Source organism: Megascapheus bottae, chromosome 14, assembly GCF_031878675.1.
Source record: "Megascapheus bottae isolate mThoBot1 chromosome 14, mThoBot2.hap1, whole genome shotgun sequence".
NCBI classification, from domain to species: Eukaryota; Metazoa; Chordata; class Mammalia; order Rodentia; family Geomyidae; genus Megascapheus; species Megascapheus bottae.
In genome coordinates this window covers 34,538,507-34,566,492 of record NC_143522.1, presented here as the reverse complement: position 1 = coordinate 34,566,492, position 27,986 = coordinate 34,538,507, and the positions used below count along the sequence as shown (strand labels likewise).

Sequence of the window (27,986 nt, the reverse complement as noted above, 5' to 3'; positions counted from 1 at the left end):
CTTCCTTGGTTAGAATAACTGCAAGGTTTCAAATGATTTACTAACAAAGGGTGAGGACCAGGGTGAAGTAAGCCAGGCATTTATGTCACGGTGTGCATGGACTTGGACCAGGAGAGGAATGACCTTATCACAGCATGTCCTTCAGTCATACCCATTTACTCTGTACCGAAACCGCTAGAAGTTATGATGGCAACCAGGTGGTAATTATAAGCAGGCACACCGTCTACCAAACTCAGAATATCAAGCTAGGACTTCCACATACCTCCATTTGTCCTTTCTCAGTTGCAATCTGACAGTAAGGAAGTTTAAATGATAATATGGCGACAGCAGGGCGTGGAAGGGTGGGAGGAAATCGAGAACCTTTACAAGGAATGCACCTGTTAGTTAAAAAAAAAATAAATTCCACTATAAAGATGCTCTACAATGTCTCAAAAACTGTTCAAATAAAAACATCTCAAAAGTTACTACTCCTAAACAATAATATTCTAATGTCTAGCTTAACAATATACAATAAATTTCTTTTGAAGGACAAAAAAGTACATTAAGCCATTCAAGGCCAGTCCAGGCAAAATGTTCAGAGGAATTCCTTTTTAACCAATAGCTGGATATGGCAGTATATGCCTGTTATCCTAGCAGCATGGGAACTATGATCAGGAAAATCACAGTTCAAGACCATAGTTCAACCCAGACAAAAAAAAGTTCATGAAACCCTATCTCACCATTAGAAACTGGGAAGGGTGGTGTGAGTGTACCTCGTCTCAGCTAGGATGAAAAGTGTAAAATAGGAGGACAGCATTCTAGGTAAAAGCCTGGGCCAAAATTGAGACCTATCTCGAAAAAAAATTAATGGGCTGGGAACATGATAGAATGCCTTCCTAGCAAGCATGAGGCTCTGAGTTCAAATCCCAGCATCTCCAAGGAAAAAACAGTATACTAGATTGACAAGACATAAAGACTGCTGTCACTCTATGCATTTCAAGAACTTTGAGGCCAGGATCCAGTGGCTCACGCCTGTAATCCTAGCTATTCAGGAGGCTGAGATCTGAAGGTCGAGGTTCAAAGCTAGTCCAGGCACAAGTCTGTGAGACTCTTATCCCCAATTCACCACCAGAAAACCATAAGTGGTGTTGTGGCTCCAAGGGATAAAGCGATAGCCTTGAGCTGAAGAGCTCAGGGACAGCATCCAGGCGCAGAGTTCAAGCCCCACAACTGACTAAAACAACAATAACAACAACAAAAAAAACTTCAAAAATTCCTTTCTCTCACTTAGCTTGATTAGGACTTACTAAAAGTGAGGCCAAGCAAGGCCCTGGCAACTCACACTTGAGGCAATCATCCTAGCTCCTCAAGAGACTGAGGTATGAGGTTTTGGGTTTGAAGCCAGCCCAGAGAGAAAAGTCTGTGAGGTGATTACCCCCAATTAACCAGAAAAGGGATGGAAGCAGAGGTGTGACCTGTGGAGTGTCAATGTTTAGCAAAAATGCCAAGAGTGAAAAACGCTGAGTTTAAGCTCCAGTACTGGCTCAAAAGTAAGTAAATATTAATGAAATGAGGCCAGCTCACAGCAGGCTTAACATTTTCCTTAGTCAATAGTCTGGATTTTGTGGGAAGGATGGGGAGCCTCCAGCCACAACAATTCACTTTAAAAAATTAATATAAACTGTATCATAAAGCACTTTTCATGGGGATTCATGAGATCGAGTCAATTACTCCAAGATAAAATTTTGACAGAAAATATTCATTTGTTAATCTGGAAATATTTGGTGCCAATGGTAAGTATAAAAGAAAAAGATAAAATAAAAATGTCCAAATATAATTATTTATTAGATGTTGGTGACAGAATAGCAGAAAGTTCAGCATCATTAAAAAGATTATAGGGAGGGCTGGGAGTTTGGCCTAGTGGTAGAGTGCTTGCCTAGCATGCACAAAGATAGAGATTTAATTCCTCAGTACCACATATATGTAGAAAAAGCCAGAAATGATGCTGTGGCTCAAGTGGTAGAGCTCTAGTCTTGAGAAAGCCCAAGGATGGTGCTCAGGCCCCGAATTCAAGTCCTGGGGCTGGCAAAATAAAATAAAATACTCACTAATTAAAAATTGACAATACCCAGGAATGCTATTCAAAATACTCTTTCTCGAGATACTTTTAGTGACAATACAAACATTTTAATGAAAATAAAAACATATTTTTAAGAGTTCCTTCTTTGCAAGTCCTGGGGCTTGAAATCAGGGCCTTTGCACTGTCCTTGGACACATTTTGCTCAAGGCTAGCACTCTGCCACTTGGGCCACAGCGCCACTTTTGTGTACGTGGTACTGAGGAATTGAACCCAGGGCTTCATGAATGCTAGGCAAGCATTCTACCACTGGGCCACACTCGGACCTAGTTCCAATTTTTTGTTTTTTGGGGGGCTTTTTTTTTGTCATGTGGGTAACGGGGCTTGGAATATGGGCCTGGGTGCTGTCCCTGAGCTCTTCAGCTCAAGACTACTGCCCTATCCCTTGAGTCACAGCACCACTTCTGGTTTTCTAGTGGTTAACTGGAGAGAAGAGTCTAGTGCTTGGGCTGACTTTGAGCCACGATCCTCAGATCTCAATCTCTGGAGTACCTATGGTTACAGGCTTGAGCCAATGTACCCAACCTAGTGTTTTTTCTTTTAATTTAATTTATTTTTTTTTGCCAGTCCTGGGCTTGAACTCAGGGCCTGAGCACTGTCCTTGGACTTTCTCAAGGCTAGAACTCTACCACTTGAGCCTCAGCACCACTTCCGGCTTTTTTCTATGTATGTGGTGCCGAGGAATCAAACCTGGGTCTTTATGCATGCTAGGCAAGCACTCTACCACAAGGCCAAACTCCCTACCCATAATCATTTCTTTCTTAAGGGCCAGTCTGTTGTAGAAGAAAGATTGAATTACTTAGAAAGGCAGAAAATGTATTTAGGGTTTGGAGGTATGGCTTGGGTTGTAGAGTACCAGCCAGTGAATAAAAGCAAGCATCAGATATTTAGTTTGAGTTCCAGGCTTGGACATACACACACACACACACAAGTAATTATTTCAGCTAGCCTTAGTGGCACACACCCTTAACCCCAGCAGCCAGGAGGTGGAAGTGGAAGTATTTTGACTTTCAGATTAGCCTTTGGGCCACAATAACAAGATTTTTGTCTCAAAGAGAAAGAAGAGCAATGTATTAGTATCTAGTATGTTGAATTTATTTTAAGGTACTTTCCTTTTACTGTCTTTATTCTAAAAAAAATAAACTTGAACTTTGTTCTGAAATTGGAAATTGTGCTACTTAGTATGCTCTTTTAGCACTGAGCTCAAGCCCAGAACTGGTGAAAGAAAAAGAAAGAAAAGAAATGATTATTATTCCAGTGTACTTTTTTTTTCATATACTTTTTATTGTAATTAATAGAAGGGTTACACGATATATGCCAGATAGATGGTGCATTAATTCCCATACATTGATACCCTTTCACATATCTTGGTCCCCATTTCCCTCCCCCCCACCCCCACCCCTCATCTTGTTTTCCCCTGTTCCCTATCCAATTTCAAATAACCAAATACAAATATATCTGATATATCAGGTAACAAAGTGAGATACTGTACCAATATGAGATAACCAAGGGACAGCAAAAGAGATGAGAGATAACATAGTACCTTAAGAACAACAATCACTCATTATATGGCTTATGTTTCTATATCCTAGAGATCTTTTCATTTAGCATCATATGGTCTTATGTATCTAGGTTTTGCTCTATTGCAAATCTCTGCTAGGAGAGCCCAAGGTTTCTGCTGATTATGACAAATGAGGGAAACCATTGAGCCTAAGTTCCTTTGAGTCTGGCTTACTTCACTTAATATGATTTTTTTCTAAGTCTTTCCATTTCCTAACAAATGGGGCAATGTCATTCTTTCTGACAGCAGCAAAGAATTCCATTGTGTACAAATACCACATCTTGTTGATCCACTCATCAACTGAGGGACATCTAGGTTGGTTCCATATCTTTGCTATGGTAAATAGTGCTGCAATGAACATTGTTGTGCTGGTGGATTTAGTATGTCTTTGTTTCTGGAGCTTTTGTATGGCAAAGGACATAGCTAGTAAACTAATTAGGAAGCCTACAGAGTGGGAGAAGATCTTCACCAACCATACAACAGACAAAGGCCTCATATCTAAAATATATCAACAGCTCAAAAAATTGAATCAATCCAAAACTAATCTCCAAAGTAACAACCATCTCATTAAGAGATGGGCCAAAGACTTAAAGAGAGTCTTCTCTGAAGAAGAAACAAAAATGGCCTATAGACACATGAAGAAATGCTCGACATCTCTGGTCATAAAAGAAATGCAAATCAAAACAACTCTAAGATTCCATCTCACTCCAGTTAGAATGGCCAGGATCAAGAAAACTAATAACAACAGATGCTGGAGGGGATGTGGCCAGGAGGGATCACTATTACACTGTTGGTGGGAGTGCAAACTCGTTCAACCACTATGGAAAGCAGTATGGCAGTTCCTTAAGAGATTAAACATAGAGCTCCCCTATGACCCAGCAATTCCACTACTTGGCATTTACCCAATCATCCAGTGTATTTTTAACTCAATTTCCACAGTTAAGTTTTTGTTTTTGTTTCCCCCCTCCTTTTTTGCACTAATACTGGAGTTGAACTCAGGGACTAGGTGCTGTACTTTAGTTTTTTCACTCAAAGGTGATGCTCTACCACTTGCGCTATACCTCCACATCTGGCCTTTTCCTGGTTAATTGGAGATAAAGAATCTTATAGACTTTCCTGCCCTGACTTGCTTCAAAACACAATCTCATCCTCCTGAATATAAATTACAGGTATGAGCCGCTGGTGTCTGGTTCTTATTTGTCCTTTATTTCAATACAGAATATATGAGTATTTTTGTCATTAACTTATTATCTCAAACAAGTTAACTAGTAAGAACCTAAAGTTTATCATATGGAGAAACTTCAGAGAAAGGCTAATGTTAGAGGTTTGAGAGAAACCAAAAGAAGCCAGTAGTTACTATGCTTTTATCTCTGTGTAGCTTTGGAATTATAATAAAGGTTCCACAAATTCACAGACTACCATGAACTGTCCACAAACTGAATATAAAAAATACTTTCCACCAGACAGAGGACCCGCCACAACCCAGTGCCAGGGGCCCAAGAGTATCTGAGGGTTGGAGCTGGGGACTGAAAATTACTTTAGCATACATTAAGGGACTACTAAGTTCAGCACTGTGCCAGTAGCATACACCTTTCATCTTAGCTCTCAGGAAGCTGAGCTCTGAGGATCAAGGTCACAACTCAGCCTGAGCAGGAATGTCCATGAGACCCTTATCTCCAACTAACCAGCAAAATACTAGAAGTGGAGGGATGGCTCAAGTGGTAGGGAACCAATCTTGAATACCAACAACAAAAGGCAAAGTAGAGCACCAGGCTCTGAGTTTAAGCCCCAGTCTTAGCACAATCAAATGAACCAATAAATAAGAATGAGTCGTGTTGACAGAGGAAAAAAAAAATACTTTCCATGTTACATATTAGAATTTTCACGGGTTCACAGATGACACAATTTATAAGCCTGTATTAAAATATAACTGTAGGTCTATAGAAGCTTCTGATTCAATGGACTATCGACTGATAGTTAATGTACAACTACCAGCATGAGAAAATTATGAATATCTAACACATAAAAAGGGTTCCTGTATTTGAAAATGTCAGAAATCATTGACCTAGCAATTTCTAAAATCCTTCCAAGTCTAAAAGCTGTAATTTAGAGTCCATTATTTTTTCATCCCATGTTGAATTTAATTGTTAAGCATTACCAGCTATAATTACCATGGTTTTCAATGAACATCAAAGTTAAAATTCTGTAGATCTTAAGAGAAAAGCAGATTAAGAAAGCTGGGTATTTAAGTTGAGTATGAAAATTGAGCTAGATAAAAGTGCTTATTAAATTAAATGAAAAAATCAAATAATTCATTGCAAATGAATATAATGACATTCATTAATAAAATAAACCATCATAACTTGGGTAGTCAAAATCCTAATAGATCCAAACTATAACTCTCTATTAAGATAGGTGAATTAAATTATTAAATAACCTGGCTCTTAGAAATTAATAAGCAGCCTATCTTAAGCTCTGTTAAAATATCCCTGATATTGCTTTGTAACTTGCCCAGAGAAGCCAGGAACAGAAAACAGAAATTTCTGTCACTTTTCAACTAGTAAATCAATCTACATTTGGCCAGGTGCTGATGGTTCACACCTATAATCCTGGCTACTCAAGGAATTTGAGATCTGAGAATTGTGGTTCAAAGCCAGCCAAAGCAAAAAAAGACAGTGAGACTCTTATTTCCAAATAACCAATAAAAAAGCCAGAAGTGGAAGTGTGTATCAAATGGTAGAGTGGTAGGCTTAAGCAAAAAAGCTAAATAAGAAATTGATCGCTGAATTCAAGCCTCAGTATCAAACCTAAAAAACTGTTTAAAAATATTTCTACTTATTACAACTGATAAAAATGTCTATCTTCCTGTTCTTTTTAAGATTTCATCTTGTGGTACACACAACCAGAAGAAATGAATAAATGTTCATTTAAAAAACAAACAAACAAAAAAGCTGAGGGTGGTGGCTCCTGCCTGTAATCCTAGCCTACTTAGGAGGCTGAGATCTGAGGATCAAGGTTCAAAGCCAGCCTGGGCACAAAAGGACCTGAGACTCTTACCTCCAATTAACCACTAGAAAAGGAGAAGTGGGGCTTGGCTCAAGGGTAGGACGGTAGCCTTGAGCTGAAGAGCTCAGGGACAGTGTCCAGGCTGAGTTCAAGCCCCATGACCCACCAAAAAAAAAAAAAAAAAAAGGTGGGAGAGCAGAGCTCCGAGTTTGGCCTAGTGGTAGAGTGCTTGCCTAGCATCCACAAAGACCCAGGTTCAATTCCTCAGTACCACATGCATAGAAAAAGCCAGAAATGGTGCTGTGGCTCAAGTGGCAGAGTGCTAGCCTTGAAGAAAAAGCCCAAGGACAGTGCTCAGGTCCTGAGTTCAAGCCCCAGGACTGGCAAAAAAAAATCTTCAGTATTTCAGTTGTACGCAGGTATGGTGGCTTGTACCTCTAATCCAATACTCAGAAGGCTGAGGCAAGAAGATGGATTTTTTTAAGCCACCATAAACTTGAGTAATTTTGTACTGATTTATACTCCTTTAGCACTGCTTGAGATTATTTCCTCAGTCAATTCACTCAAAAGTATGACTGAGGCCAAGAGTTTGGCCTACTGGTAGAATGCTTGCCTTGCATGCACGATTCCTCACTACCACATACATAGAAAAAGCCAGAAATGGTGCTATGACTGAAGTGGTAGAGCTCAGCTTTGAGAAAGGCCAAGGACTCTGGCCCTGAGTTTAAGCCCAAGGACTGGCAAAAAAAGGGAAGGATTACTGAACTTTTAGAATTTTCTAATTGGCAAGCCTTAAACAAGTATTTATTATTATTTATTCAATTACTGCTTACTTGAATTATTTTAACAATTATTTAATTTAAACAATTATTTCATTTGATTTGTATTTATACTAATAATCATTTTTTCATATATGTGAGAGAATTTGTATTTTTCTATATACTATGACTTTGTCGAAACTTATCTACAATTATAGCTTCTGTGATTTGACCTTCTTTAGGTAATTTTTCATGTTTTTTTTGTTGTTGTTGATGATCACGGGGCCAGAACTCAGGGTCTGGGCACTGTCCTGAGCTCTTTTTGTTCAAGGCTAGCACTTTGCCCCTTGATCTGTTTTCTAGGGAGTAATTGGAAATAAAGAGTCTCATAAGCTGGCCGGTGGCTCACGCTTATAATCCCAGCTACTAAGGAGGCTGAGATCTGAGGATCAAGGTTCACTGCCAGCCCGGTCCAGCCAGGTCCACAAAAGGACCTGAGGCCCAAGCCCAGGCCTAGGGCTAGGGTGGTAGCCTTGAGCTGAAGAGCTCAAGGACAGCGCCCAGGCCCATGACCCACAAAATACATAAATAAATATAAATAAATGTTAAATAAAAAAAAATAAAAGTAGCCAACTTTTACCCATTTTGTAACAGCTCACCTCAGTTGCTGGGGATGTTCATGGATACCAACTACCCAGTAGTGGTCAGACTTCCCCTTGCAGTGTTCTCGTGTGTTACATACAGGAGTCCAAGTATTACCAAGCCCTCTGTTAAGCATTCGAACACAGCCTTCAGAATCCACATAGCAGGGAGTACCTGCATATCCACAGAAAGATCACTTGAAAATATATGTTAAATTAAGCTCATTTCAAAAACACATACCAAGCAAAGGGTGAACAAATGTAGCATATTTAACATAAAATGTAGCAATTTTTAACATAGTGGTTGGTCCTCACGATGTTAAAAATTAACTGTATAGGGCAGTGAGTCTGGCCTAGTTGGTAGAGCACTTGCCTAGCATTCAGGAAGACCCAGCACAAATGAAGTCCTAGGTTTGATTCCTCAGTACCATATACCTAGAAAAAGCTGGAAGTGGTGCTGTGGCTTAAGTTGTAGTGCTCTAGCCCTGAGAAACCCAAAGATAGTGCTCAGGCCCTGAGTTCAAGCCCTAGGACTGGTGCAAAATAAATAGATAAACAAATAAATGATTCTACAACCTGTAGGTAGCAATGGGAAGGACAAATTAGGAGAGGGAAGGGATGATATTGTCTATAAAGAAATGTACTCTAGGGGTCAGGAGTTTGGCCTAGTAGTAGAGCGCTTGCCTAGTATGCACAAATACCCGGGTTTGATTCCTCAGTACCACATACATAGAAAAAAGCCAGAAGTGGTGCTGAGGTTCAAGTGGTAGAGCTCTAGCCTTGAGAAAATCCAAGGACAGTGCTCAGGCACTGAGCTTAAGCCCAGGACTGGCAAAAAGAAAGGAAGGAAGGAAGGAAGGAAGGAAGGAAGGAAGGAAGGAAGGAAGGAAGGAAGGAAGGAAGGAAGGAAGGCAGGCAGGCAGGCAGGCAGGCAGGCAGGCAGGCAGGCAGGCAGGAAGGAAGGAAGGTTGGTTCTCTAGCCGGGTGGTGGCTCACATCTATAGTCCTAGCTACTCAAGAGGCTGAGATCTGAGGATCAAGGTTCAAAGCCAGCCTGGGCACAAAAGGACCTGAGACTCTTATCTCTAATTAACCTCTAAAAAATGGGAAGTAGGGTTTGGCTCAAGGGTAGGGCGACAGCTCTTGAGCTGAAGAGCTCAGGGACAGTGCCAGGAGGAGTTCAAGCACCATGACCCCCCCCCCAAAAAAGGACACATTCAGGTTAAAATAATATATACTAAGTACTCAACTTTCATTTCCAAAGGAAAAAAAGGACAAATAATTCAAGGTTATTTCCTGTAAAACTTTATAGCCAGAGTTAAGACCTACTAATAAAGAAACTACAATTAATATAACTAAACTTTACCCAACTAAAAAGAAAAAATCTAACAGTTACAGTAAAAATTATGCCACCTGCTAGAATACAATACTAATTAGTTTTAAGTATTAATTTTAAATATATTAAACATAATCTAAAGGCTCCTGGTTTAGAAAGACTTGTAAAATAGGCAAAACTTGGTACAAGGTGACAATGTAAAGAAATATGACTTGGACACTGTTTTTCTCTCTCTTCTCTGGTGGCCTCATTACCCTGTTCCCCAGTCCAAGGTAAACAGGCATGTCACTTTCCAACCATTTTACAAAGGGCAGCAAATACATGACAAGTTACGTAATTATCCCTTTTCTTATCTGTGCTTTTATAACCCTCTTACTGCAAACATCAATTTCCTTGGGGTCTGGATCTGACTGGAAACTGGTATAAGAAATTACAGAAATGAGCTGGGCACTGGTGTCTCACCAGTAACCCTAGCTACTCAGGAGGCTGCGATCTGAGGATACTGGTTCAGAGCCAGCCTGGGCACAAAAGACTTTTATCTCCAATTAACCACTAGAAAACCAGAAGTGGCGCTGTGGCTCAAGGGGTAGAGCATTAATATTGAGCTAAAGAGCTCTGTAACAGCGCCTAGGCCCAGGGTTCAAGCCCTATGACAGACCAAAAAAACCAAAACAAAACAAATACACCCAGAAATTAAATGATATAAACAAAAGGCATGAATCTTTTTTTAAGGATTTAAGAGTGAAGATTTCATTGTGTATTAATTGCAACTGCAGAATATTAAAAATAAAATATCCAACTGTAGGTAATACATGTTAGTATTATTCTATTGCTTTTTCATTTGGGGGTCATGAATCTCTTAACAGAAATAGTAAAGCCCTCAAGAAAGGTTGACAAGTATTATAAAATAAAAAAATGCATTCATGGCCGGGAGTTTGGCCTAGTGGCAGAGTGCCTGCCTAGCATGCACGAAGACCCGGGTTCGATTCCTCGGTACCACATATATAGAAAAAGCCAGAAGTGGTTGGTTGCTTAGGGTAGAACACTAGCCTTGAGGAAAGCCCAAGGACAGTGCTCAGGCCCTGAGCTCAAGCCCAGGACTGGCAAAAAAAAAAAAAAAAATGCATTCATGTCTTTCAAATCATGTTATAAACCAATATAAAAATGAGTCTATTGTAGCACTAACAGAAACATGCAAGCCAAAAATACATTCTTTTTCTATCAGACATGAGCTGTTTCCATTCCTTTTTTTTTTTGGCCAGTACTGGGCTTAAACTCACTGGGCTTAAACTCCTTGTTGGGTTTTCTCAAGGCAAGAGCTCCACCACTTGTGCCACAGCACCACTTCTGGCTTTTTTATGTATGTGGTACTGAGGAATCGAACCCCAGGTCTTCACGCATGCTAGGCAAGCACTCTACATTAAAGGGCAAACTCCCAGATCCTCTACTCGTTTTTTTTTTTTTTGCCAGTCCTGGGCTTGAGCTCAGGGCCTGAGCACTGTCCTTGGACTTTCTCAAGGCTAGAGCTCTACCACTTGAGCCTGAGCACCACTTCCGGCTTTTTTCTATGTATGTGGTACCAAGGAATCGAACCCGGGTCTTCATGCATGCTAGGCAAGCACTTTAACCACTAGGCCAAACTCCCAGCCCCTCCTCTACTCATTTTTTAAAATTGTTATTGTAATGGCAATATGTAGCGGTGATACAGTTACCTAAATCAGGTAAAAAATACATTTCTTTGTGAATAATGCCACCCCTTCCCTAGCTCTCTCCCAGTTTTTCCCTCCAATTCCCAAACTCAAGTTGTACAGTTTATTTTCAATATAGTAGCTAACAAGAACCACTGCTGCATTCCTTTTACCTATTGTCTCACCATTTCTGTGCCTCATTTTTTTTTGGGGGGGGGGGTCAGTCCTGGGGCTTGAACGCAGGGCCTGAGCACTGTCCTTGGGCTTCCTCGAGGCTAGCACTCTACCACCTGAGCCACAGCACCACTTCCAGCTTTTTCTATGTATAGGGTTCCGAGGAACCGGGGTCTTCCTGCATGCTAGGTAAGTACTCTACCTCTAAGCTAAACTCCTGACCCTCTGTGTCTCATTTTTTAACTATTCAATAGCTACTACGGTAGACAATACAGTTCTACAAAATTCCTAAGTTTTGTGTGAGAATTTATTGGAAAAGACAACTTCACCAATGATTTATATCTCTTCCATATGTAAATATTACATATATTAAATGTCATACAAACATTCTTACACACAAGCATATTTATGTATGTATTACAACAAAATAGTTTGTTTTCGAACCTTATTTCTCATGAAGAGATTTTATAAATAAAATGGCTATTTTACCTAACAACTGCAGTTTCCAATTTTGCTGACATATTAAAATTCATTAGTTTTGGAAAATATAATGAACATATCTTTAAAGAAACAAATTAGGAATAAAATGACACGATTTTCTTCTTTCAAATGTCTTTAGCACATAGAAATGAATTTATCTTGCCTTCAGCTGAGAACCCTACCCATGCCAGGTAGGATTTCCTTGTAAGAGGAAGAGGGTTCCCGAACAATACGTGTTTTTTCATTTTCCCCAGCTCCAGCAGTTGAACTCCAAGACACTGATCTCCATCACATCCTGTTCCTGAACAGGGAGTACATACATACATTAGGAAGGCATTCAGCCAAAATGCAATTAGGTGTTAGAATTAAAATGTCACTGTGATTTAGAGTGCTAGACGGAGTAGTTGCTTTAAAAATCAAAGGTGGCATTTAAAGAGAAAGCAAAATTTAAGCTGGGCAGTGATGGCTCACACCTGTAATCCCAGCCACTCTGGAGGCTGAGATCTAAGGACTGCAGGTTGAAGCTAACTCAGGCAGGAAAGTCCACGAGACTATTATCCCCAATTAATCACCAGTAAACTGAAAGTGGCGCTGTGGCTCAAAGTGTTAGAGCTTTAATCTTAAACAGAAGAGCTCAGGGATAACACTAGGGCCTTGAGTTCATGCTCCATGACATAGGGAAAAAAAAAAAAAAAAGGAAAATTTAGGCTACACACAATTACAAAGTAAGGCTAGCCATGCAAATGTTAGGGGAAGGTACACTGTAGTAAACAGAAGCAACAGCTTAATAGAAAGGTCCTAAGACAGGCACAGAGTTCAAAGAACCCAAAATAGCCAGAATATGGTAATGTGAGAAGGTGGCAAAAGATGAGTTTTAAAGAGACAGGTAGGGGCCAGATTGTGCAATAAATCACAGTAGATCACTGACATCTACCATAGTGTTAACCGTTATTTTTAAAGGTAAGTCAGAAAGACTGAAAGAGAGAAATTACCTATGTTTTTAAAAAGTCACCCAAGTAGCCATTTGGATAGATGCTAAAAAGCACTTGAAGTTGAAAGGCAAGTTAGGAAACTTCTATGATAAGTCTAAGATATAGCATATGGGTTGGATCAGGGTGTAAACACAGAAAACAAAATGAGATATAGTTGGAATGTCTCCATAGAGACTGAGATCTGAGGATCACAGTTCAAAGCCAGCACTAAGGTCTGTGAAACTCCTATCTCCAATTAATCACCAGAAAACCGGAAGTGGCAGTGTTACTCAAGGGGTAGGGTGGTAGCTTTGAGCTGAAGAGATCAGGGACAATGCCCAGGCCAGAGTTCAAGTCCCACCACCGACCCCTCCCCCCAAAAAATAGGAAGAAAAAAAGAACTGACACGAGAGGACTTAATTGATGGAGTTTGTGGCTTACCAAGTAGATTGCTAGTACAATATTCACTGAGGTAAAGAAACTAAGCAAATTCAAAGTCAGGTCATGCAATGAAGTCCTGAGACTCTTATCTCTGACTAACCAGAAGTGGCACTACGGCTCAAGGGGTAGGGTGGTAGCCTTGAGCTCAAGAGTTCAGGGACAGTGAGTGCCCAGGCCCAGAGTTCAAGCCCCACAACCGACAAAAGCAAGAAAGGAGAAACCAAGCAAAAAGCAAGTTTAGAAGAAAAAGCAAAAAGGCTTTATTAAGTTAAGTTTGAAATAGCTATTAAAACTCTATATCCAGACTTCAATTGGATATTTTGGGCCTGGAGACACAGTAAGATAGGGCTGGTAATACCAATTTAGAAATCATGGACTACAAATATATTTATAACTGGTTTTTGGTAAAATTCCACAGAGTAGTTTCTCTAAGTGTATGTTTGACCAATTTAAAGGTGTAACCAGTACTAAAAAAAATAAAGAATACTGTACACACGATTTTTTTTTTTTTGGGGGGGTGCTATTACCATGGCTCAAACCCGGAGTTTTTTCACTCAAGGCTGATATTCTACCACTTGAGCTACAGCTCTACTTGACTTTTTGATCCTTTTTTAAAGTCTCAGACTGGGACTCAAACTGGATACCTGACACTTTGGCTCACTGGCTAGCACTTTACCAATTGAGCCATGACTCCAACCTCTACTTCTGGCTTTTTGTGGTTAATTAGTGATAAGAGTCTCATAGACTTTCTTGACTAGGCTAAATAAGATTACACATGTGAACTACCAGCATCTAGCTGTCTATAAAAATTTTATTTCAATTACACTTGCAGATACACAGAATTTTTTTGTTTTGTTTTCACTATAGCTAAGTTTGCAAAAATCCCTGATTTTCAGAGAGTACCAAAGCAGGGAGGTCAGTTCCAGTCTGAAAATCAGCATAATAAAAGGAGTCAACATAAAAGCTATAAAAGAAGTTGCCAGTGAGGAAAAAAGTTGGTAGGATGTCGTAGAAGGAAAAAAAAGTATTTCTAAGAGAAGTGCTCTAAAATAAAACCAAACTCTGAAGTGATTGTTAGTACTTTTTTTTTTGGGGGGGGGGGGGGAGTCATGGGGCTTGAACTCGGCCTGGGTGCTGTCCCTAAGCAATTCAGCTCAAGGTTACCACCCTACCCTTGAGCCAAGCCCCACTTCTGGTTTTCTAGAGGTTAATTGGAGATAGAGTCTCAGGTCCTATTGTGCCTGGGCTGCCTTTGAACCTGAATAGCTAGGATTACAGGCTTGAGCCATTTCACCCACCTCCTTTTTTTTTTGGTCAATTGTTGGGTCCACCTGGGCCCTGTCCCTGAGCTCTTCAGCTCAGGGCTAGCCCTCTACCTCTTGAGTCACAGCACCACTTCCAATTTTCTGGTGGTTAATTGAAGATAAGAGTCTCACAGGTTGGTTAGTAATCTTGATAGTAATCTTGGTAAAACTACAGTGGTAGGTGGTAAAGACTAAAAACAAAACATGAAGTAAAAAAAGAAAGCTAGGCATCAGTGACTCATGCCTGTAATCCTACCAACTCAAGAGGCTGAGATATAAGGATTGAAGTTTGAAGCCAGCCTGAGCAGGAAAGCCTGTAGGACTCTTATCTCCAATTAACTACCCAAAAAGTCAGAAGTGGAGCTGTGGTTCGAGTGGTGGAGTGATAGAATTGAACAAAAAAAGACTCAGGGCAGCCTTCAAGCCCCAGGAACAAGAATAACAACAACAAAAAGAAACGGAGGCAATAACTTTGGAAGAATCACATTCAACGTTGCTTGGTTTGATCCTACATACTAAAAGGATAGTTATCTTTTAGGAATTTAAACTCTGAAAGATGTGCTTGCCAAAGGATTAAACATGGAAGTAACTATATTCCATCTTGAAATTTTCTGTTTAATAGTCTACAAATAGAATTATTTTTACTACTATTAATAAATACAACAGAATTCTCTGCAAAGATTTCACTTATGCAAACATAAAATGCAAAAGGAGGTGGGGGAGAGGGGAAGGGAAATGGGGACCAAGACATGTGAAAGGGTATCAATGTATGGGAATTAATGCACCATTTAGCTGGCAAATATCATGTAACCCTTCTATTAATTACAATAAAAATATATTAAAAAATGCAAAAGGAAGTATACATAATCCAAAAAGAGACAGCAACTACAGAAAAGCTAAAGTAATTTCCATCTCAGTTAAAATCCTGGTCAAATTATTAAACTAGAAAAAAGCCCTACCTCTATGAAAAACAATTAAAAGCTGTTCTCCATGTCCTGCCATTGACACTACGGGCCCAGGCAGGCTGAAGATCTCTTTCTGAACACCTCCAATAGAAAACAATCGAACGAGCAAGGCACTAGTGGCGGCAGCAGCCCATCCTTGACCAAGACAAATGGCTTCAATATCTTCATGCTGAGGCATATCTACCATCCATTCTTTGCTTGAATCCCAAGAACTGAAATGTAGGCAGTGCAGCTTGCTAAAAAGTAAACAAGACAGAAACAATCCAAGTTAATAATTATGAGCTCCAATTTCCTTCTCCCCTCCCCTTCCTATGCCTCTGAACTAGGGTAGACTCACTGTCTTGAGCATGGTGACAAATTCAATACCACTGAACTATAAGCCTAGCCCCATGAAATACCCTTAAAATGAAATACATAAAACCATTAAGCGGGCCAGGAGTTTGGCCTAGTGGTAGAGTGCTTGCCTGGCATGCACAAAGACCTTGGTACCACATACATAGAAAAAGCCAGAAGTGGTGCTGTGGTTCAAGTGGTAGAGCTCTAGCCCAAGGACAGTGTTCAGACCCTGAGTTCAAATCCCAGGACTGGCAAAAAGAGTTAAAACCATTAAGCCCCTGGGTGATGGTAGTCACATTTCTTGAAGTGATTAACACCCTTAGGCTATGGACCACTATAGCAGCAAGAAACAAATATATCTCATCAGAAATATTTTAATTTCAAATTACCTGAGAGATGGTAAAATCCATCAAGTGTATGAAGATAAGATGTCAAAGACCTCCATAATTTAAAATAAGTTGAAAAAAAAAAAAAGAGTAGGGCCAGGTATGTGGCCTAGTGACAGCAAATTCACTTAGCATGCATGAAGCCCTGGGCTTGATTACTCAGAACCACATACATAGAAAAGGCCAGAAGTAGTGCTGTGGATCAATTGGCAGAGTACTAGCCTTGAGCAAAAGTGTCCAAGGACAGTGTCCAGGCCTAAAGTTCAAGCTCCAGGAATGACAAAGGAAAAAACAGTAAATTTGAGAAAAATATTTTCCTCAAAAAAAAAAAAAAATCTGCACCCAATACTTTGCCACCATGATTTTTTTCTCTACATCTATTTTTCTGTCTATACCTACCTACTAAAACATACATAGAAATAACATAGCGAAACCCCTTTGTATGAAACAGTTTTTAATTAAAAAAAAAATAGTATGAGGGCCGGGAGTTTGGTCTAGTAGTAGAGTGTTTGCTTAGAATGCACAAAGACTAGGGTTCATTTTCTCACTTCTACAGACACAGAAAAAGCTGGAAATGGTGCTGTGGCTCAAGTAGTAAGGTCTAGCCTGGAGAAAACCCAAGGACAGTGCCCAGGCCCTGGGTTCAAGCCCCAGTGCTAGCAAAAATAAATAAATAAATAGAAGAAAAAGGAGTGGGGAATATAGCTCAAACCCCAGGATGCCATCCTGGATGGCCTAAAATCCTGAGTGCAAACCTCATTACAGTAGGACAAAAAAATGTCTGCTTGATTACACTAGTCATACCTCAATATATGTGTCTGTCTCCTCAAAACTATACACAAATGAGTGCATTTTACTGCATATAAATTATATTGTAGGGCCGGACTTTGGCCTAGTGGTAGAGTGCCTGCTTAGCATGCACAAAGACCCAGGTTCAATTCATTGGTACCACATACGTAGAAAAAAGCTGGAAGTGGCACCGTGACAGAGCATTAGTCTTGAGGAAAAAAGCCAAAGGACAGTGGTCAGGTTCTAAGTTCAAGCCCCATGACTGGCATAATAAATAAATAAATAATACTGCAATACAGTAAACGTTAAAGACTCATATAGTAATGAATCTTCAGAGACATGCATCAAATTGTTAATAGTACTTATATCAGAGAGGAGGATTCTAGGAGGAATTTCCTTTTGTAAACATCTGTATCCTGTCTTCACTATTTCTATATTGTTAATAGTACTAATAACACTAACAATGCAAAAGTAATTCCACATCTCATATTACAATTTGCAAACATCGCTTTGGTATGAAGTTAGAAAATGTCATGTGGAGGAAACAATTAGAGAAAACCTGTTCTCTGAGGTATTACGGGTGTACTGGAGTTGTGTACCAAAATTTCTTTCTAGATTTCACTTAAATATATATATATATATATAATTAACAGTTTAACAGTGCCAAACCCTCTCACATAATCTTGAATTTACCTTGCTAGTTCATCAGTGCTTTCACTCGCCAACAAAATAGCTTCATGGGAAAGATCTGCTACTGTATAATTCAAAGTGTTTGATAGGTGTGTTGCATGGTGTATGGAGGTATCATGGAACTCTACATCTATGGCATTGTCTTGCTCATCATTATAACAACGAATAATTCCAATAGAATTCCATACCTACAAAGAGGTAAGATTGAATACAAGTCTAAGAAAGACTGCAATTTTCAGAATTAGCAACTACAATGCTAACAATTAATAATATTACAATTCAAATTATATCAATGTTTAAGTTGTGGGTGTTATCACATAAATCTAGAGGCTTAGGCAACAAGAGTAACACTAATTACCAATTAAGCTACAATTGTACAAACGATTTACAATTACCCAGTATTCTTTCTTCATGAGAAAATATATATATATTTATTTAGCAAGGCAGCTAATAAATCTGACCATATATACCTATTTATTTAAGCATTTAAAAAATCTACACTGAGCTGGGCACCAGTGATTCATGCTTATAATTCTAACTACTCAGAAGGCTGAGATCTGAGGATTGTGGTTCAAAGCCAGTCTGGCACTAAAGTCTGTGAGACTCTTATCTCCAATTATTCACCAGAAAAAACTGGAAGTGGCACTGTGGCTCAATTGGTAGAGCACTAGCATTGAGCTGAAGAGCTCAGGGACAGTGCCCAGGCCCAGAGTTCAAGCCCCAATACCAATGGGAAAAAAACAACAAAACTACATTGACCAGGTGCCAGTGGCTCATGTCTGTAATTCTAGCTACTCAGGAGGCTGAGGTCTGAGAATCAAAGCCAATCCAGGCAAGAAAAGTCTATGAGACTCTTATCTCTAATTTACCACCAAAAAACCAGAAGTAGGGGCCGGGAGTTTGGCCTAGTGGTAGAGTGCTTGCCTAGCATGCATGAAGACCCGGGTTCGATTCCTCAGTACCACATACATTGCAAAAAGCCAGAAGTGGTACTGTGGCTCAAGTGGTAGAGCTCTAGCCTTGAGAAAAAAATCCATGGACAGTGCTCAGGCCCTGAGCTCAAGTCCAGGGCTGGCAAAACAACAACAACAACAACAAAAAAAAAAATCCAGGAGTATAGCTGTGGTTCAAAGTGGTAGAGTGCAAGCCTTGGGCAAAAGAGCTCAGTGGCAAGCCCTGAGTCCAAACCCCAAAACTAAAAAAAAAAGAAAAAGAAAAAGCACAACAACATACATAAGCAATACTGCTATCATTAGAAGAGTTACTTTAGAGCTGATTGCTGGTAACTCATATCTGTATTTTCAGCTTCTCAGGATACTAGATTCAATCTTGGTACAAAGCCAGGTAGAGAAAAAATACCCCAAGACATTCCATCTCAAATTTACCAGCAAAACTCCAGACTGAAACATGACTAAGTTAGAACAGCAGAAATGAGCAAGTAAACTGAGAGCACCAGAGGTTCACTGAATTCAAAGTCCTAGTATCAGGTTAAAAATGTTCTTTACAAAAAAAAAAAAAAAAAGTTCTTTACAGGCACATGGTATCCTTAATATACAGCTATTAGATCCAAACAGTACAAGAGGGAGGACTCAATATTTGCATACCCAATGCTATGGACATGGTACTGGAAATATAAACACAACTACCTAGACATAAAAACTTATGACTCTATAGACATAATGTTTTATTACATAGATTAATATGTATCTATGACATACAAACCCTAATTTTGATTATGTTCTAAAATCTAAGTGCCAGTGATTATATAGATTCCCTTTTTGAATACTTGTTTGTTAAATATGATGTAAAAATCAATGTTAATAAATTCTTTAATAAAAAAAGAAAAAAGAAATTCTTTACAAATGGCCTTTGAATAACAGAAACATTAAGCTCCTCAAAAGACATTTCTGAACTTTAAAAAACCCAGAGCAGGAGGCCGGGAGTTTGGCCTAGTGGTAGAGTGCTTGCCTAGCATGCACGAAGACCTGGGTCCGATTCCTCGGTACCACATGCATAGAAAAAAGGATGGAAGTGGTGCTGAGGTTCAAGTGGTAGAGCTCTAGCCTTGAGAAAGTCCAAGGACAGGGCTCAGGCCCTAAGCTCAAGCCCAGGACTGGCAAAAAAAAAAAACAAACAAAAAAAACCCCAACAGAACAGATCACAACCAACAAATAAAAATATTAAACTGGGTGTCAAATGGCTCATGCCTCTTATCTAGCTACTTAGAAGGCTGAGATCTGAGGACTGAGGTTCAAAACCATCCTAGTCAGGAAAGTCTGTGCGACTTTTATCTATAACTAATCCCCAAAAGCCAGACATGGAGTTGTGGCTCAAGTGGTATAGCACTAGCCTTAAGCAAAAAAGCTTAGGGACAGTGTCTTGGCTGTGAGTTCAAGCAGCAATACTGGCACAAAATAAATTATGTAAATAAACTTTTTTTTTTTTTTTGGCCCCTTTCTCTTTCTGGCCCCGCTCGCTCCGGCCCGGCTAGGCCCCCTTTCTAGCTCAGGCCCCGCTCGCTCCGGCCCGGGTCGCTCCCGCACGCTCCTGGCCCCGCACGCTCCTGGCCCCGCTCGCTCCGGCCCGGCCAGCTCTCGCTTGCTCCTGGCTCTGCTCGCTCCGGCCCCTTCTCGCTCCGGCCCCGCTCGCTCCGGCCACCACTCGGTTGGGCTCTGTTCACTTCAGCTCAGCTCGCTTCTTTTGCTCTCTGTCGCCGTCGCAGTCTCGTCTCTGCCACTTCCGGCTTGGTTGTGTATGTGGGATACCGAGGAATCGAACCCGGGTCTTTGTGCATGCTAGTCAAGCACTTTAAGCGCTAGGCCAAACTCCCGGGCCCCCGTAAATAAACTTTTTAAGCCCAAACAAAAGGCTAATAGTTTTTTCTCCTCCTCTTACTTCTTCTCTTTTAATACTGCAACAACACTTCTGTGTTTTATGTATACCTATCCTAAGGACTAAACTCAAGCCTGGCTAACATCCCTGAGCTTTTTTTTTTTTTGCCAGTCTCAGGGCTTGAACTCAGGGCCTGGGCACTGTCCTTGAACTCTCTGTTCAAGGTTAGCACTCTGCTACTTGAGCCACAGTGCCACTTCTGGCTTTTTCTGTGTATGTGGATCCAGGGAATCAAGCCCAAGGCTTTGTGCATGCTAGGTGAGGATGCTACCATGAGGCCACACTCCCAGCCCTCCCTGAGCTTTTATTCCCACACAAAGATACCACTCTACCACTTGAGCCACAGAACCATATCCAGCTTTTTGCTGGTTAGTTGGAGATAAAAGCCTTATGGCCTTTCCTGCTCAGGATGGCTTCAAACCACAATCCTCAGATCTCAGCCTCCTGAGTAGCTGTGGCTGCCTACCTTGAAAAGCTATTTTAAAAGTTCAGTGAAGGCTTACCATGAATCTGTGAGTGAGATGGAGGGGTGTAGAACCTGATTGAAATGGCCTTTGCCGAGGAGTTGGCATGGGCCCATCATAAAATGGCCTTTGAGATGTTACGACTGGGAGATTGTGACTTCTGCCTGCCTGATCATCTTCCTCTTCCTCCTTAAGAAGACCAGATTTTAGCACTGTAACATCTGTAACACAAAGAATTAAAAGAGAATCATAAATACCAATAACCTGGAGGCAAAAAAATGAAGACTCTTAATAACCTTTCCATTAATACATAATAAATGACACACACACGTGCTAAGAGAGTAGTAATACAAAAGCACTGGTAAGGAAACTCATGGTGCCTTGGCACCAATGAAAGCAGTGGCACCAACTGCAATACTACTATATTAGTAGTTCCTGCATTGTTAGCCAGCACTTTCTTTCAGTAAAAAGTACCAGTTTTTATTTCATCTTCATATTTACAAAGAATTTAAAAAAAAAAAAAAAAAACAGTCCTGGGGCTTGAACTCAGGGCCTGAGCACTGTCCTTGGGCTTTGGCTAGATCTCTACCACCTGAGCCATGTACCACTTTCAGCTTTTTCTATGTATGTGGTACTGAGGAACTGAATCCAGGTCTTTGTGCATGCTAGGCAAGCACTCTACAACTAGGCCAAACTCCCAGCTCCAGATAATCTTTTTTTAAAAAACTCCTGTATGTTAAACAAAGAAGTATGACACCAATTAAAAAAAATTAAGTTGGGGGCACCCGAGCAGGGCCGTAGTGATGGTGATATGGCTGCAGAAGATGAAGGGAGACGGGAATACAGACTGAGTGGCTCCAGCATGCAAGCTGTGCCATCCAAGCTCGGTCCCCGGTGCCCGCTGCAGTGGGAATGGAGACATCCTTGGCCTGGAGGGGAGGGGTAGCAATCGCAGTGGATTTTTGGCTAGCAGGTTCATCTTTCTTCCACCAGGAGAAGTTTGTCTTGGTGTAATTAACAGGAATTTTTGGTTCAGATTTTCTCTCAAAATGCAAAAAGAAATCCAAGATTTTTGGAACTGACACTGAGAGGCCCATTCTGTAAGTCTTTGCTGGAGAGGATGAAGATACCCTTGGGACTTGTGTTATATTTAAAGAAAATGTTGAACATGTGGATGCAGAAAACTACGATAAAACTACTAAAATATAAATGTCATACAATGAAGAAGCTCAGCATGACAAGAACTCTTCTGACAGAAAACAAAGGAGAAGAAACTACAGTTGGAGAAGAAAGGATGCAAATGAAGGAAAGTGACTTCTATAGACACAACATGATCTGCAGTTTTGTATAAATGAGAATGAAGAGTAAGTTATAGTTCCAGCCCCTGAAAAACCTTTGGATTTGGAAGAGCAAGAGATGCAAATTAAAGACAGTTCAAATTTGATCTATGGGCAGGAAAAATCAGTGCACCTGGCACTACAGGATCCTGGTCCTGTTGAAAGCACTCCTTTTGAGAAGGAAGGTTCTAGAAATCACTCCTCAATAAAAAATATTTACCATAATAACTAGTCATTAACTTTAAAAAAAATCATATGTAAAAGAAAAAAAATACTATTCAGGAGGCTGAGATCTGAAGATCAAGGTTCAAAGCCAGCCTGGGCAATAAACACCCTGAGATTCTTATCTCCAATTAACCACAAGAAAACCAGAAGTGGCATTGTGGCTCCAGGGGTAGGGCAGCAGCCTTGAACTGAAGAGCTCAGGGGCAACATCCCAGCCCAGGGGTATGGCGGTAGCCTTAGCTGAAGAGCTCAGGGACAGCGCCCAGGCCCAGAGCTCAAACCCCATGACCGACAAAAACAAGAAAAATTAAGTTTGGCCAACTCATAACTATACTTCTAGCTTCTAAGCAGGCTGAGACCTGAGGATCATGGTTCAAAGCCAGTCTGTGCAGAAAAGTCTATGAGACTCATCTCCAATTAACCACCAAAAAAGCCAGTAGAGCTGTGGCTCAAGTAGTGGAATGCCAACCTTGAGCTAAAAAACTTAGGGACATCTCCAGGCCCTTAGTTCAACCCCCAGGACAGGCACCAAAAAAAAAAAAAAAAAAAAAAAAAAAGTTGGGCAGTGGATTCAGTTCCAAGATAAAATTATTATTACTATTATTATTTTAATGAAATAAACTGTAATTATAAAGGTCTGAATATATGACTAACTTTTTTGGAAACAGATGAAGCAAACCTGTCATTTAAGAAAAAAACTTAGAGAGCTTACTGCCAATGTTAAAATTTGAACTCCCAAGAAAGCACAAGACTTTAAGTTCAAATACCAGTACTATAACACCAATTTCCATTCCCCCTCAAAAAAACTCAAACTGGATGCTAGTGGTTTACACCTGTAAGCCTTGCCACTTTGGATGTTGAGAACTGAAGACAGATTTGAACGCAGCAAAACATTTCATTTCCAATTAACTACCAAAAGAACTGGACTGAAAGTGTGGCTCAAGTGATAAAATAACCAAATACAGGTGAAAAAACAGAGCACTTGAGACCCTGAGTACAAGCCCTACTACTAAATGAGTGAATGAATAAACAAATGCCAATAACACCTCTTTTTCTTAGTCACTAGAGTAGATACTTAGTGTTTTTTTTTTTCAAAGAACTAGCTTTTTTTTCTTGTCAATTTCACGGAATCACTTGCAGTATTTCCTTCCTTCTCATGGTTTAGTATTTCTCCTTTTCCTAGTTTGTAAACATAATGCAATAGTTTATAGTTTATTCTTCAAAATTCAAGCTCCCAACCACGCTCTCATTTGGCATAGTTAATCTGAAATTTTCATTTTTAACGTATGAATATAATTATGAATGTTATGCACTTTAATCTATGCACAACTCTGACTATTCAACAATTTAAGTCTCTTTAACAGATTTAAATTAAAAAAATATTCATCAAGGCAAAAGAACACAGTCCAATACATACCAACTGAGTTTTCATCATCTTCTAGGATGTGACTTCGATGTCTAGAACGACTTGAAGCAAGCGTGAGGTCATCATCATTATCATCATCGAGAACCCCTTTTGAGAAAGAGGGGATCTCAACCGCACTGTCATGTATAAAGTCTCCAGGATTACTTGTATCTTCTCCATCAAAAAGATCATTGTAATCCTTTTCCACTCTGCTAGATACCTTGAACAAATGAATAAAATTTAACACATATTAGTAAAATTCCATGAAAAGACTATCCCTCTTTTGGTTTTGGTGGTTCTGGGACAGACCAAGTACCTTTTGTCCTTGATAGGAAAGTGCTCTAGCACTGAACTCTGTACTCTCAGGAAACAAGTATCTCCTAAGACATTCTCCCATTTACTTTGTTAAAATTTTTTTACATTTTTCTTTTCTTTCTTATTTTTTTTTTGTTGTTGTTGTTGGTCATAGGACTTAAACTCTGGGCCTGGGCACTGTCCCTGAGCTCTTCAGCTCAAGGCTAATACCTCTTGAGCCACAGCGCCACTTCTGGTTTTCTGGTGGTTAATTGGAGATACGAGTTTCATGGACTTTCGTGCCTGGGCTGGCTTCGAACTATGATCCTCACATCTCAGCCTCCAGAGTAGCTAGGATTACAGATGTGAGCCACTATGCCAGGCTAGTTATTTTCTTGAGACATCTTTCTATATGTATTTTTAAAGATTTTATTAACATTTTTACATCATATTTCAAATGTCATGTTTAACAAATATTCAAGAAGGGAATCTCTATATATATTCACTGGCACATAGATTTTATAGCATAATTAAAATTAAGCTGAGGGTTTGTATTTCATAGATACATATTAATATATGTAATAAAATATTATGTCTACAGAGTATACAGCCCATCATAGATTTTTATGTCTAGGTAGTTATGTTTATATCTTCAAGACCATGTCCATAACCTTGGGTACCCAAACAGGGTCATTGCTCTTGTACTGCTTGGATTTAGTTTTTTTAAGATTGCCTCACCAGCGCTGGGGTTACAGGCATGTGCTTCTATACCCAGCTTTACTCGCCTAGGTAGGATCTAGCTGGAGTTTTTGTTGTTACGTTATTTTTTTGTTTTTTGGTTTTTTTTTGCCAGTCCTAGGCTTGAGCTCAGGGCCTGAGCACTGTCCTTGGGCTTTCCTCAAGGCTAGTGTTCTACCCTGAGCCACCGCACCATTTCTGGCTTTTTCTATGTATGTGGTACTGAGGAATGAACCGGGTCTTCGTGCATGCTAGGCAGGCACTCTACCACTAGGCCAAACTCCCAGCCCCTTGTTGTTACATTTTTATGGTTAAAGAAAAAGATTCATAGTGGCTCACACCTGTAATCCCAGCTACTTAGGAAGCTGAAATCTGAGGATTGTGGTTCAAAGCCAGCCAGGCACTAAAGTGTGTGCCTCTAGAAAACCAGAAGTGGTGATGTGGCTCCTAGGGAAGGGAGGTAGCCTTGAGCTGAAGAGCTCTGGGACAGTGCCCGGGCCCAGAGTTCAAGCCCCACAACTGACAAAAAAAGAAAAAAAAAAAAAAAAAAAAAAGAACAAAGTCATAGAACCAATAGAAAGACAGGAAGCAAAGAAATTCAACATTTCATCATTATTTCCTAAGTACTTAAGCATAAGTTAAATGTCGTTGTATTTAGCAGACACAGTTTAGAAGTTATAATTTATTCTTACTGGATGAATGAAACTGTACAAATGTTAATATAATTTATAATTTGGGAATATACATTTACCAGAAGGCCACTAATAAAGAATATAGCATAAATGTTTTATCTAGAAATAAACACTGTTTTGTTCTTCATAATATATGTCATAATACCTGTCATCATATTATATCCCTCATTATCAATATAAGACAAAGACCTAATTATCCAACAATAAAAAAAAAAAATTGAATTTGGGTTCTTAAGCTGTTAGGGCTAAAATGGTTAAATAACATCTTGTTACTACCGCCTCATTCAATTATGTTTAAATACATGAATTTGGAAGTACCGTTTCCTGTTCTTTCACATTATTAAACATTAGTTTTCTAATATAATTATGTTAAATTTATTTGCTTCCTCGTAAGTCTCTTCTGATCTAATGTTCCTGAACTGGACACAGAATCTCAAAATCAAGTACCTTCTCTATGTTGCTTTTCCAGAGAACATATATCCTGTCATAATATACATTAGGATGGGAAAGGCAATTTCTTTGCTGGACACATGGATATTCTTCAGGGACCACTGACCTTTGTGCATGCTAGGCAAGCACTAGACCACTAGGCCTGCTCGGACTAGCTTCAATCCTGGATCCTTAGCTTTCAGCCTTCTTGGTAGGTAGGGCTATAGGTACAAGCCACTGGCACCCAGCTGTAAGTTTTATCATAGATAATTGCTACGGCTGAGGGTATGGCTCTGGTGGTAGAATGTATGCCTAAAAAGCACAAAGCTCTGAGTTTAAGGCCCAGTACTATCAAAATCAAAACGAACTTGAACACAAATTCTGTAACTAACTACAGATAACTGTTGGGCATCAAACAAAAATATGAATTATACTTTCACAAGGAAGAATGGTAGTTTATTGTCTTCGAATCCATGCAAATGCAGAAACAGTTGAGAGAAAATGCTCTACCATATTCCACATTACCTTACTTCTTGAAGTCTTTCCACTGGAATCACAGACATTTTCTAGGAGCCCAAGATTTCCCTCTGCATCAGTGTAACATATCTGACCACAAGTAGGGTGCCATGCCAGGCCACAAATCGCATAGCCTTTCTCATGTTTCACCCTAAAAATTAAATAGCAAGCTCTTTAAAATACTGTTAAGAAAAATAAACTGTGCAGAAAAAGTTAACGACTTTTCACAACTAGAAGCTGTGAAATATTTCACAGCTATACAAAAATATAATATAGAAGGCTGGGCCCGGTGGCTCATGCCTGTAATCCTAGCTATTGAAGCTGAGATCTGAGGATAGTGATTCAAAGCCAGCCCTAGCACAAAAGTCCATGAGACTCTTATCTCCAATTAACCACCAGGAAGCTGGAAGTGGGGCTGTGGCTAAGGAGTAGGGTCGTAACCTTGAGCTGAAGAGCTCAGCGAAAACATCCAGGCCCAGAGTTCAAGTCCCACGACCAACCAAAAAATAATAATAATAGAAATGAGCAAAAAAAGAACAAGAATCATACCTTTCCATACAGGCTTTGGTTTCCACATTCCAAACTATAATTAAACCATTAATGCTACCTGCAGCTAAATATTGCCCACAGGGAGACCAGGTTACTACATTGAGGTTCTGTAATGAAAAACAGTAAATAAATAATAATCCAATTTAAACTAACACTCATTGCCCCATTTTTTTTTTTTTTTTTTTGCCAGTACTGGAGCTTAAGCTCAGGGCCCGAGCATTGTCCTTGGGCTTTCTCAAGGCTAGAGCTCTACCACTTGAGCCACAGCACCATTTCTGGCTTTTTCTATATATGTGGTACCAAGGAATTGAACCTGGGTCTTCATGCTTGCTAGGCAGGCAGGCACTCTACTAGGCCATATCCCCATTTTTTTTTTTTTTTTTTGCCAGTCCTGGGCTTGAGCTCAGAGCCTGAGCACTGTCCTTGGATTTTCTCAAGGCTAGAGCTCTACCACTTGAGCCTCGGCACCATTTCTGGCTTTTTTCTATGTTTGTGGTACCTAGGAATCAAACCTGGGTCTTCGTGCATGCTAGGCAAGCACTCTACCACTAGGCCAAACTCCCGGCCCATACCCCTAATTATTAAAGTTCCTATTCGCTATTATTTGATCTACAAAGACTGATTTGATAAGACAAAGACTTGTTTTAGTTTTTTAACTTTTTCAAGGAAAGAGAAAACTGCAAAACTATATAGGTGAATAACTTTAAAAAGTAAAATCTTGGAAGTGGTACTGTGGTTCAAAATGGTAGAATGCTAGATTTGAGAGGAAAAAAGCTCAGGGAGAGAGCCCTGAGTTTAAGCTC

General features: G+C 39.9%; 1 protein-coding gene and 1 pseudogene across 1 annotated transcript in view; one reads left to right on the top strand and one right to left on the bottom strand.

Moving 5' to 3' along the window:
• Wdhd1 (WD repeat and HMG-box DNA binding protein 1) overlaps positions 1 to 27,986 on the bottom strand; it is a 58,320-nt gene that overhangs the window by 13,944 nt on the left and 16,390 nt on the right. The window contains exons 8-16 of the mRNA XM_090345007.1: positions 27,184 to 27,290; positions 26,644 to 26,785; positions 23,978 to 24,185; positions 21,038 to 21,219; positions 17,646 to 17,830; positions 15,436 to 15,677; positions 11,924 to 12,061; positions 8,101 to 8,257; positions 263 to 377 (exon numbers count right to left, since the gene is read on the bottom strand). Of these exons, the coding sequence (XP_090201133.1) occupies positions 263 to 377; positions 8,101 to 8,257; positions 11,924 to 12,061; positions 15,436 to 15,677; positions 17,646 to 17,830; positions 21,038 to 21,219; positions 23,978 to 24,185; positions 26,644 to 26,785; positions 27,184 to 27,290 (1,476 nt within the window). The remainder of the gene's footprint in view (positions 1 to 262; positions 378 to 8,100; positions 8,258 to 11,923; positions 12,062 to 15,435; positions 15,678 to 17,645; positions 17,831 to 21,037; positions 21,220 to 23,977; positions 24,186 to 26,643; positions 26,786 to 27,183; positions 27,291 to 27,986) is intronic.
• Positions 21,911 to 22,567, top strand: LOC150055052 (general transcription factor 3C polypeptide 6 pseudogene; annotated as a pseudogene).